Below are 11,431 nucleotides of genomic sequence, written 5' to 3'. Positions count from 1 at the left end.
ATGTATAAATAAGAGCACAAGAAAGAGCTTTTCAAAAGTTTTCTTATCTGAGCAGAATGACATTTAAGTAAGCAATCGGAGCAAAATTTCTCTGCTGACTGTTGCACAACCCTTACTATATACAGTGTATGACACATACATGTATAAGGGGCATTCGTCACGTCCTATCCAAATATATATATATATATATATATATATATATATATATATATATATATATATATATATATATATATATATATATATATATATATATTAACCACCCATCCCCCTTTTCTTTCTTGGCTTAAGCTTAAAAAATGGATATCTTCTCGTTAACAGTTAAAATGATTATTATTTTTAAAATAATCCTTACCTCATCATTTGAACAACAGGACGAGAAAAAGAAATCATAATTATACGTTTCTCTTATTTTTCTCGCTTGTTAATGTATTTTTCTACCCCTCAAGAAAGAGAAAGAGAGAGAATCTAGATCCCTCCCGAGGCAAAATCTTTGGGTGGTTTGGGTAGAAAATATGGCTGATGTATATATATAAAATATGTTCAGATGATACATGTACGAGTTTATTTTCATCCATATATATCGAGATATCATGCATTATATGAGAGTATGTGGCAAATAAAATGTTCGCGTATTTAATTATCGAAAAGCCACAAATGTATGACCACACCTGACAACATGGTGAAACTTGCTGAGCGACCTTCATTATGTGGAGTGCGTGTGTGTGTGTGTGGGGGGGGGGGGGGGTATACCACCAAAGTAAATCTGAGATATGTTAAAAAAGATATTACGGGTGATTTTATGAGACACATAGCTTACTCGGTATTTTACAGGGTTTACTAAAAATAGAATGGGATTAGAAAATTTTTAAACGTACTTTCGGTTTATAATAATCTATACTTTGGTATTGTGAACACTAAGGGAAAACTTCCGCAATTGAATATTGTGTAAACATGGCAGGTATAGTAAAACTTACGGAATCTCTCTCTCTCTTTCTCAGACTTAGATATAGAGAAACTACGTCAATTTTGTTTGCAAAAAAAGTGTCTGCAACAATATTATATTGCTTACAATGGTTTTGAATGAAATTGTTTTTAACATTAAAATAAATGGAGTTTTCTTTCAGAGGGTGGAGTGCCACAAGAAGGAGAGGAGCGGTTACCCAAACTAGAGGATTTCCTGAACAATGAGGAACTCAGGCGTCTCTATCAAGTACGATATATACATGTAATATCTTCTAGCTGTTTTTACCATAACGACTCCGATCATTTAAAGGGACAAACTTCAGCTGCAATATTTACATGTACTTGTATATAAAGCAGACTTGCACATGTCTGCAGAGTCCTGACAAATAAACAGAAGCATTATAATCATACTTTACTGCATGGTTAATATTCTTCTTGAGCCAAAATATTTTCTTGAAAATGAGAATATTTTATTTGTAGTGATACTGATGTCATATTTATTAATGTTTTATTTAGGACCCAGAGGTTCAAATGATTTTTACTGAAATTGAAAACAACCCTGCCACAATACATCACCATCACAATCACCCAAAAGTCCAGCAAGTTCTGCGACTGATTCAGTCCGAATTTGACCGACAACCACTTTCCACGGTAACAATTACTTGTAAACACATTAGGATTACATGTGAAAATGTAAATGCATATATCTGCTTAATTTTATTTTAAAATAAATTAAAAAAGAAGCAATAAGGAAAATATACCATTCCTATCCTCATTAATCTCAATCATCTCAGATAAAGTATTCAATGCAAATAAAAACAAAGTTATTGGGAAAAAAAGTCATATATTACAATTGTAGTTTTAAAATGAAATGCAAAATTTATGCTATTGCATGTTTCTGTTTAAGACATGCTCTGATTATATTCTATTCCCACACTTTTCTATTTATTCTACTGTTCATTCTTTTATTTTACTATTTAAAAATAATTCTCACTACTTTTTCTTTGATCTTAACTCTTCCTTACATCTTAGTCTCAACAGTAAAGAGTTAAAGAATGTAGCAGAAATGACTAGGAAAAAGTAAGTAAAAGTGAAATAAACTAGAACAAATAAGATTTTACAAGTAAATCATACTAAATGAGCCAAAAAAATGTTGTTTATCAAAGATTATTAGTATACATGTATGCACAGATAAAAAATATTGTTACTGTGATTTTTTCAGTCTAGATTTGCATTTAAATGTGAGCATTAACTATTACTAATAAAATGCTCACCTACAGATGGCATGTCATCTATTTATTCTGGTAAATTTCCAACAGTTTCCTATTTTCCCTACTACATGTCTTTTAAATACATGTAATAACACCCTCTTTTTTTCTTCAAAATACTTTTTAGTAGAGTAGAAAGTGTGCATGTTGGTACACACGTACCTGTATAAATTACAGAGCCAAGGAGAAGAATTTGAGCAAATGACAAGGCCAACAGAAAACAATGACGATATTGACATTGAGGACATCATAAAAATTATAGAAATGGAGGAAAACAGTCCAGGACATTCCTAATGTTTGCTGAGGGGACAACAGGAACTTCAGCAGAAAAAAAATCTTTAAACTTCATAGAATGATCAACTCTGCAGTATTAAAAATCCACAATAAGAAATCATTTTTTGTCTTCTTTTGTATATATTTATTTAAATGAACGTGACAATTTTACATGAGTGATGATTTTTTGATGAGTATTGTCTATGACAATATTATAAAATGATGAAAATTTCACTTTTTGCCAATTATGTCTTTTTCGTTATTGTTTCATGTTGATATTAAAATCCTTTTGTTAAATGTTGCTGTGTTTTGTTTTATCAATTTCGACTCCGCAAAAGAATGAAATGCTCTCTGGACTACATGTACATGTAGCTACTGCACAAATAGATTTCTTCAATAAACTATCCTTCAATCTTGAAAGTTGATCTTTGGAAATGTCAATTTTCATTGATTTTCTTTTTTCTTCTCTGTTATGTCTACTCATTTCTTTTTTAAATGGAGAACACTTGTGTTGATCCTTCATTGTGACTATACCCTTCCTCATGCCTCATCCTCACACTTTCATTCCTCACTCCTCAATATCTCTTTTTCTTCACAATGTCTGGACGCCAATTTATTGGATGTGTTTCTTCAGTCTGAAAAACATATCATGCAAGTATAATTAATATTAGATATTATTGAATTTTTACCTATAAATCCACAAAAATCATAATATTATTGCTTTCTGACTACTGTTATTTTGCTGTACAATGCAATTATATTTTTCACATTTGTTACAACTTTAATGGTTACAGCAAAAACCAGAACCCAAATTTAAAAGAACAGAAACTTACAGCTGAATCATCCTCCTTGTAAATTTTAATGGTTTTGTCTGCCTCTGTAGTCAGCAGACGACTGCCACTCTGGTCAAAGGTCATAGCAAAGATTCCAGACTCCGAATCAATGGATCCAGGCTGGGCTGCTGCTTGGACTCTCTGAAAGTTGTATCCAGTTTTCCAATCCCAGAAGTACATTGAGCCATTGTCAGCTAGTTAGAATAAAAAAGCATGTGCTTTAAATTTCAAAGATAGGCACATATTGGAGCTAGCTCCCCATTCCCCGGGGGGGGGAGGGGGGGGGCTGGAAAGCTTCATGACATCACTGCTTCTTATCCTTATCATATGTATGCTTTGACAGTAATTTATCCTTAAATATACATGTACACATATTTGGTGGACTGTATCAGTTAATATCTTGAGAAACTTGAAATACAAAAGCATTTCCTCTTGGTGAAAAGTTCGAATCATTATTTCTGGCGTAAATTCAAAATGTGCATACCTCCAGACACAAGGACACCATCAGCATTGCTTGCCAGAGCATTGACAATGGCATTGTGACCAGAGAGATTCTGTATAAAGTCTCCATTGGGGAATTTCCACTGTTTGATATTATCTGGTGATGCTGAAGCAAAGGTATACCTGAAAAGAAGTACAAATTACTGATGGGAAAGACCATCTTAATTCCAAAGATTCCAGAAGTTTTTCGAAAGAACTTGATTTAAAAAACAGCCAGTCAGAAGTGAAAATGTTTTTGTTTTTGTAAATTTTATTTGAATGGGGGGGGGGGGGGCTTCAAAAACACATATGTTCAAACTTACAGCTTAGGGTGGAGGGAGAGTGCTCTGACACTCCTCTTATGGTTGGTTAGTGTGACCCTTGTCCTCCCCATGGCTAAATCCCACAACCTGATTGTGCAGTCATGGCTTCCAGTAATCACCTTAAAAAAAAGAGATGTTTTTACACAATGTACATTCATTGAACTTACTTTGGAAAATCAAAAGCCATAAAAAAAATTGATAGATCTCTTTTTTAAAATTATGTGTACCCCTGAAGGATCCTTCAGAAAATCAAAATGGTCTAAGATCTCCATGCTGCCTCAGAATGATCTGATTTAACAATGAACTCTAGGATACCAGAGGTTTTCTGTTGGGATGATTGCAGTTAAGAGTGTTCACTTCTGTTTTATATAGAGAGTTCTAATTGGCCTAAGGACATTAAATGCCTTTCTTTGTTATTTTCCATTTTGACAAAAATCTTTTCTATGCTACATGACAATGATATCTAACAGTGAAAAACACTAATAAGTACAACAATGGACATACGTATATTCTGCAGCTTTCTCTTTTCAATCCTCGGCTGAAATTATTGTAGTTTATCATTTACAAACTAAATTCCCACTGAGAAAAAAAGGACAGTTGCTTAGCAGAAACATGTATCAGTTCAAAGGTAATGGTCAGGGTCATCTTCAAAGACTTTGTTAAAAAGCCAATATCAGTGCAAAGGACAGCATTGAAAGCTTCTCATAAATATTTTTGGTAACAATTTCAAAGGTCAGAATCGAAGACCAATATTAACTTGATAGCAGTACATGTACATGCATTTGATTATTTATTGTTTTACATGTACACCTCCTGCGAGAATTTTTCATTCATACAAGACATAACCAAATGCACATTAAGAGCTTTAAATTTAAACCTTTACTTGGCATGCAGGGCAAATGAGCAGTGAGGGTTTAATGCCTGCCACACATAGGGCCTCTGTTTTCTAAGATTTCACCAAAAGACCATCAACTTTAACTTCAAGTGCTTGGTGAAGGAACAGTTGTTACCTACTAGTATTTTTTTAAGATCAACTTAGGTCTGTTGCAGCTGAAGCACAAACCTTCAAACTATAGAGTAGGCATTCTGCCAAATGAGCTACCATGCCAGCATTTGCAAATCTCATTCTGATTTACTAACTTTAAAGATGATGATTATCAAAATATGTAGATCATCCTTTACTTGAATAATTTTTATTTACCAATTTCAAGATTAAAAAGTCAAAGACAAGGTCACCTCCAAAAACTTCAAAAATCAGAGGCCTGTTCAACAGAGCAGACGTTCGCGAGCGCTTGTGAACATTTCTGTTTGAGGGATAAGGAATTTAGGCAAGCGCTCGTGAATGTTCCCCTGTTGAACAGGCCTCTGATGTTCATTTATTTGTATATATGTATACATTATACCTAGAAAAGCACACCAAGAACAGACCTTCAACAAGATTATTTGTAGAGATATCAGCTTTGATTTTGTGAAAATAAAAATTCAAGTGCAAAAGCAATGAAAACTGTAGTTTTTTTGTCACATAAAAAAGTTCACACACATCAGTCTGATGGCAACCTGTTTTTGTAACATGATTGATATTGTATATCAATGTTTAAATCTGCAGGTGATAAAAGATTTTTTTTTTTTGCCTTAGTCAAAATCCAAATTTGCTTCATTCTTAAATTTGTACGAATATCAAACATTTCATGGACCCTTAATTTTGTATCTGAAAAGATTTTCTTTGTAAAATATCCCTTGTTTCTTGAACTTTTTTTACATTACTCAAACTATGAACAAACAGAATTCAAATACCCACAAGTTACTCCCTAGTAATCAGTAATGCCTAGTAGTCCAGCCAAATAGCACAAATTATCCCCCTAGTAATTCAGAAGTCTATCATGTATTATGTGATAACTATAGACATCTCTCTCACCTGTGGTTCTGCTGCCTGACACCTGACCTCAGCCACTGTGTTGTTATGACCCACCAGTGTATGAACACATGCTTTGGTCCGTATGTCCCACACACGGGCAGATCCATCCCGCCCACAGGTCAGTAACACATCTATTGTGGGATGGAGGTCCATTGAGTACACAGCACTTAAATGACCATGGTAATGTCTGATTGTCTGTATAGAGAGATGATAAATAAGCAAATTGTGGAATGACCTAATTAAAATTATGGCTATATCAAATTGAGGCAATACTGTTTTCCTTTGAAGAAATGCTTACTTTATTATACTCTAAATCCCAGCATCGAACCATTTTGTCCTCTCCACAGGAAAACAAGTATGGCTGTCTATGACTGACCTTCACCCCTCGTACAGTGCTGACATGACCAGTCAAAGAGAGCTTGAGAGTTCCGGAGGCCAGGTCCCAAATCTAGTTATTATAATTAATTAACAACTAAATATTACAACATATTTACTAATCAGTCATTTATGTGCATGATAAGACCAAAGACTCAAATAGGTACAATAGAGAAGGTGCATTTCCTCAACATTTGCACAATAATTGTGCATGGTTGAGGTAATGTTGAAAGCAATGCACTGCTATTACACATTATAAAAATTAAAATGGATAGAACTCAGCAGTTCCCAAACCTTGGTGCACTTTGGTTACAAAAATATTCTGCTGTTGAGACTTTCTCCAAAAAATTATTTAAAATAAATTGTGAATCTTCTTTATAACATATTCTTGTAATAAATATTAAAACTAATATTTCAAAATTATATTTTCCACATTTTAGATATCGATTATGAAGTTTTCATTTTAGAGGAAGAAAAACACACCTTAATAACCCTGTCACCGGCTCCAGTTACAAACCACTGGTTACCTGGTTCTACATCAATGCACCGGACCCAACCAAGGTGACCACTAATAACCTGATTTAAATGAAATAAAAATGAACTATACCAGCAACACAGAGTGCAGGAGTAAGAAAACATTATATCTAAGACAAAAAAAAAAAACACTTGTATAAAAAAAATTCATGTTATGCTATAATTACTCATATTCAATGAAATGTACTAAATTGTATAAACAGCACACAATTTGAAAATAAATATGGAAATTTATCTGGATTTATATAAAGATTTACAATTGAGTGTATAAATTACCCTATATAGTTTCCATGGTGGATGCCAGGCTGGTTTAGGCATTGTCATGGCTTTCTTTGGAACAAGTGCTTGTTGATTTCCTATTGAAACTAATGCCTGAAAGGAGAAAAAAAACCCAAATCAAATCTGTTACTTTCTTCTATGCTAAGATACTTTTATTTTACATTTCCATTTGCTTTGAATAAATTTCAGATCTGAAAACAAAATTCCAAAAAAAAATCTAAGGCTAAACCTTTCAAGCTCTCTACCTTCTTATTAGACTAGAGTGAAAATCAGAGACTTTCAGAACAGTAAGTCATGTGTAAATCATGTCATCATGACAGAGGATTTAAATATCATAATGCTAAAAAATTTTAAATCATCAATTATATTAACAGTAAAAATATATTGAAACTCTGCATACCTTTGATGGATCAGATTTTTCATGATGTGTCCTGATATCATGCATGCTAGCCCCACTTGGAACTTCTTTGTTTCTATTGAAAAGAAAAATCCTCACAACTTAAGTGTCTTTAAAGCAATGACATTTACTATAAAATTATTGTGGAGAATTAATACATTTATTACATTTTTAACAGTGAAATAGTGTAATTTATTAATGGAATAAAAGTGATATTCTTTCACTCTCTGAATAAATATCAAAATAATATTCTTTCACACTGTGAACATATATCAAAAGTGCAGCAAAACTCTCAATTTTCCTTCTCTTTACAAAGAGTTATTTTAAAAACTATTCCCTAGCCTTTTATAAGATAGCAGGAGTAATAAACCATCCTGACAGGGACCTAAACTGTTAAAGTTTCTCCAAATCCGTTGTTAAAATCCATGTTTACAATATTTAATCTCCTAATTACTTAGATGTGACATCTCAACTAATAAAATATGAAATTGCAGCCTATGACATTATGAAAAGACAGAAGCAAAGAGAAAATCAAAGAAAATGTAATAAAAAGAAAATTCAAGATTTTGTATTTGGATATTGAATTTACTTCACTCATGAAACAGGATTTTTTCTTCTTCTATGTGTATCAAGAATCTATGTGTTAATTAATACTATAGTTTGAATACGATTTCATTTCAAGTTATGATTGGTCACCTGTTTTTTTCATAAATAGCCATTTCCATCTGTCCTGTGTGACTGGGATCTGTCTGCATCATTGTACCATCACTTAACTGCACACCTGTCAATAAATAATAAGACTGTACTCTCATGAGGATTTTTTTTTATTCAGCATATATTCCCATCTAGTTTCATGTTTGAATGAATTAAAATTTATCATTTATAAGCAGTAATTTTTTTTTTGTGGGATGATAAGTTGTCTAATATAACATTTAAATCAAAATTGTTCTAAGTTGATTTTCATCTCTACTTCCTACCTTTTAAAAATTCTTTAAAAATAAATTTATGCTGTGAACTTATGGACTTGACCCAGGTTAATTGACCTTGCTTCATGATTGTGACACAATCACTCATACATGTACATGACCTCCAACAACACATTATAAAATAATACATTGTATCCTCATTATCCTTTCAGATATGAAATGATGCAGACATATAAACTGACTAGGTAAGAAAACTTAAAACATGGGCAAGAGAGAGAAATCATCTCTCAAAATTTACCTGGTCCTGAAGGATAAGGATGTGTTCCTTGAATAGATGTTCCATTTTCTGGAAGAAAAGCAGAAAATTCCTTTTTTTCAAATTGTACCCAAAATACGGAAAAGTAGTAAGCATAAAAGTAATTTACAACAAACATTTACTATGTCTAATAATCATTTAATAAAAGTGAATGATGGTCTTTCTAATCACTTGATATAAAGCCATAATAATTATTACATTTAAGAAACAATATGCGTTTACGATATTAATACAGTAAAACTTGTCTAATATGGACTCCACTGGTTCCACAGAATTTGGCTGGATTAGACAACGTTCCAAATTATACAACATTTAAATTTATACAGTTGAATTTACTGAAAGGAACTTCAAATTTACATCGTACATGTAATAGATAAGATTTTTGGATTATACGACATGAAGACTAAACAAGTTTTACTCTATATTATGAATAATACTGCCTGGGTTTATCATTTCAAGACTAGCAAGCACGTTTACATTTACTTACCTTGCCACTGATGGTCATTGTATGGCTCTACAACATTGCCATGACTCTTTCTCTGCCCCTCTTTTGGAAGGTCTTTAACAAGTCCATATTCATCTGATAATTTTATTTTTCTTCTTATATCTTCACTGAAATTTGGACAAGCATTAAATACCTAGCTGCAGTTTTTGTTTGTGTGAGTGTGTGTGTGTGTCAGACTGTCTGTGTGTGTGGCAGGTGTTAAGTTTCACTGATTTGATAAAAAAAAAAATATTTGTTCTAAACATTGGGCATAAAAATTTGGGAAAACTGAATATTTGTTAAAATCAATGTATATTATGAATCTTTACATTTCATGTATTTAATTATCAGGGGTTCTTTAAGCCAGCTTTCAGAAATATTGTCCACATGATACAATTCATCAAATATTTATACCTACTGAGATCAAATTAGATCTATGGTATATATAAAGATATGTTCTTGATTGCATTTCCTACTAAAGAAAATTTTTATTTTCAAAATTTTCATTCTCAAATCTCCTGGACAAACTACTGTAGAATCATTTTAATTCATGGGGGTCAATGTTCATGCGCAAGCAAAATTTTACTTTTTCATGGGAATGTAAATTCATGGGTTACTCATTTATACGGTATATTCAATGAATCAATATGTTTAAAAATAAATGTTCGTGGGGATGTAATTTGGTGGGTAAGGGTGACCCTCGAAATCCACGAACATTGGTCCCCCACGAACAATGATGATTCCACGGTAACTTGCTACTTGGACTCCATAGCACACATTCTTCTCTATCAATCTACATACCTTTTGGGGTCTCTGGCTGGTGTGATTCCCTGTTCTGATAAAAACATATCATGAGTCCTCTTCAGGGATCTGAACACTAGTGTATGTACTGAATGCTTCTGTACCTCCTGCAAATAATAAACAACTTGATAATCAGTGTAGTCAGATATTCTTTGAGTATCTATTTAATTATAATGACTTAAGAAGTAAAACATTTCATTTGTATACTTTCAGGCATCAGTAATGTACCATCTATTATATACTCAAAGAATTACCCTTTATAGTGTTTTGTCTGTAATAATATATATGTTGTATGTTATGCCTATTTGGGACATCACTGAATTTTTTTTGTTTGATGTACTCTGACCCATGATTTTCAATATGGGATAGGTTGATAGGTATAGTTTTTTTCTTTTCTTTTTTTGAAAAATTCAACACATAAATTTATGCAATATAAATTATAAAATTACAGTCATAAAATTTACTGATGTTTTCAATTATACATCTCACAACTAGACAGATTTAATATTTATTGCTACTTTCAATCTAAACAGCATGTTAGGGATAAACCTATGATAAACCTTAACTTTAAAAATGATACGAACAATCTGTATTTCCCAAAACCAGAAAAGAAAAAAAAAATTTAAGTGCTGAAAAAATGATAGGGTAGGGGCAATTTCGACGGGTTGCAATTTTTTGTCTTTTTTAAATAAAAAGCAAAATTGTGAAAAATTGCATTGAAAAAGCTACATTAACCTTACTGGGGTAGCTAGATAAAGGTACGGTAGGTAATTCTAGCTACGTAGCTAAATGTAGGCTAGCGATTGTACTGGACCTGATGGTAGAAGTTTGTTTAAACATTTAATTTAAAATTTAAAAAAAAAGATTTCAAAGATATTCGGCTGTAATTTAAAAAAAAATGAAATAACATTGCGTGCTACAATACAATTAAATTGTATTTAGATGGATATCTAGTTATTTACAAATGCAGTTTAAAAACATAAAAAATAAAATGCATAAGGAAATTCGAGTGAATCACTTCAAAACCACCGCAAATCAATTTCTAAGGAAAGAAGGTTACAAATCTGCACTTAAAAGATTATACTCAATATAAGGATCAGACATGAAATGAATTCGTATGAATTTTTACCTCTGTAGACATATTTAAAACAGTTTTCGTTAAAAAGGGATGATCGATGGAAAAAATGCGTCTATTTTTGTATTATTCCGTACTACGAATAATTCCATTTCAAGCATTTAAGTAAGTCGTACGTACAACAAT

The 11,431-nt window shown here is 32.2% G+C and overlaps 2 protein-coding genes across 2 annotated transcripts; one reads left to right on the top strand and one right to left on the bottom strand.

The window, feature by feature from the left end:
• The first annotated feature begins 900 nt into the window (after positions 1-900).
• On the top strand, positions 901-2,720 carry LOC133192139 (hsc70-interacting protein-like). The gene is made up of 4 exons (XM_061328019.1): positions 901-961; positions 1,128-1,213; positions 1,483-1,617; positions 2,412-2,720. The coding sequence occupies exons 1-4, from the start codon at positions 955-957 to the stop codon at positions 2,526-2,528; spliced, it is 345 nt and encodes a 114-aa protein (XP_061184003.1). The 5' UTR covers positions 901-954; the 3' UTR covers positions 2,529-2,720.
• LOC133192138 (pleiotropic regulator 1-like) lies at positions 2,664-11,368 on the bottom strand. Its single transcript, XM_061328018.1, has 14 exons — positions 11,300-11,368; positions 10,171-10,277; positions 9,373-9,497; positions 8,868-8,915; positions 8,340-8,424; positions 7,647-7,719; positions 7,244-7,339; positions 6,917-7,009; positions 6,357-6,506; positions 6,059-6,253; positions 4,144-4,262; positions 3,825-3,964; positions 3,341-3,534; positions 2,664-3,142 (listed from the first exon to the last, which is right to left on the bottom strand). Exons 1-14 carry the CDS (start codon positions 11,309-11,311, stop codon positions 3,083-3,085), a joined length of 1,497 nt encoding a protein of 498 aa, XP_061184002.1. The 5' UTR covers positions 11,312-11,368; the 3' UTR covers positions 2,664-3,082.
• Positions 11,369-11,431: the final 63 nt, after the last annotated feature.

The sequence above is a fragment of the Saccostrea echinata genome, unplaced genomic scaffold (genome assembly GCF_033153115.1).
Source record: "Saccostrea echinata isolate AGI-Se365-2 ecotype Australia unplaced genomic scaffold, CSIRO_AGI_Sech_v1 ptg000025l, whole genome shotgun sequence".
Classification (NCBI taxonomy): Eukaryota; Metazoa; Mollusca; class Bivalvia; order Ostreida; family Ostreidae; genus Saccostrea; species Saccostrea echinata.
This window is presented reverse-complemented; position numbering and strand designations above follow the sequence as displayed.

Coding starts and splice junctions, on each gene's coding strand:
- LOC133192139 (XM_061328019.1), top strand. Junction 1,214..1,482: donor AACTCAGGCGTCTCTATCAA/GTACGATATATA, acceptor TGTTTTATTTAG/GACCCAGAGGTTCAAATGAT. Junction 1,618..2,411: donor ACCGACAACCACTTTCCACG/GTAACAATTACT, acceptor TATAAATTACAG/AGCCAAGGAGAAGAATTTGA.
- LOC133192138 (XM_061328018.1), bottom strand. Junction 8,916..9,372: donor CAATGACCATCAGTGGCAAG/GTAAGTAAATGT, acceptor CTTTTCTTCCAG/AAAATGGAACATCTATTCAA. Junction 6,507..6,916: donor CCGGTGACAGGGTTATTAAG/GTGTGTTTTTCT, acceptor TATAATAACTAG/ATTTGGGACCTGGCCTCCGG.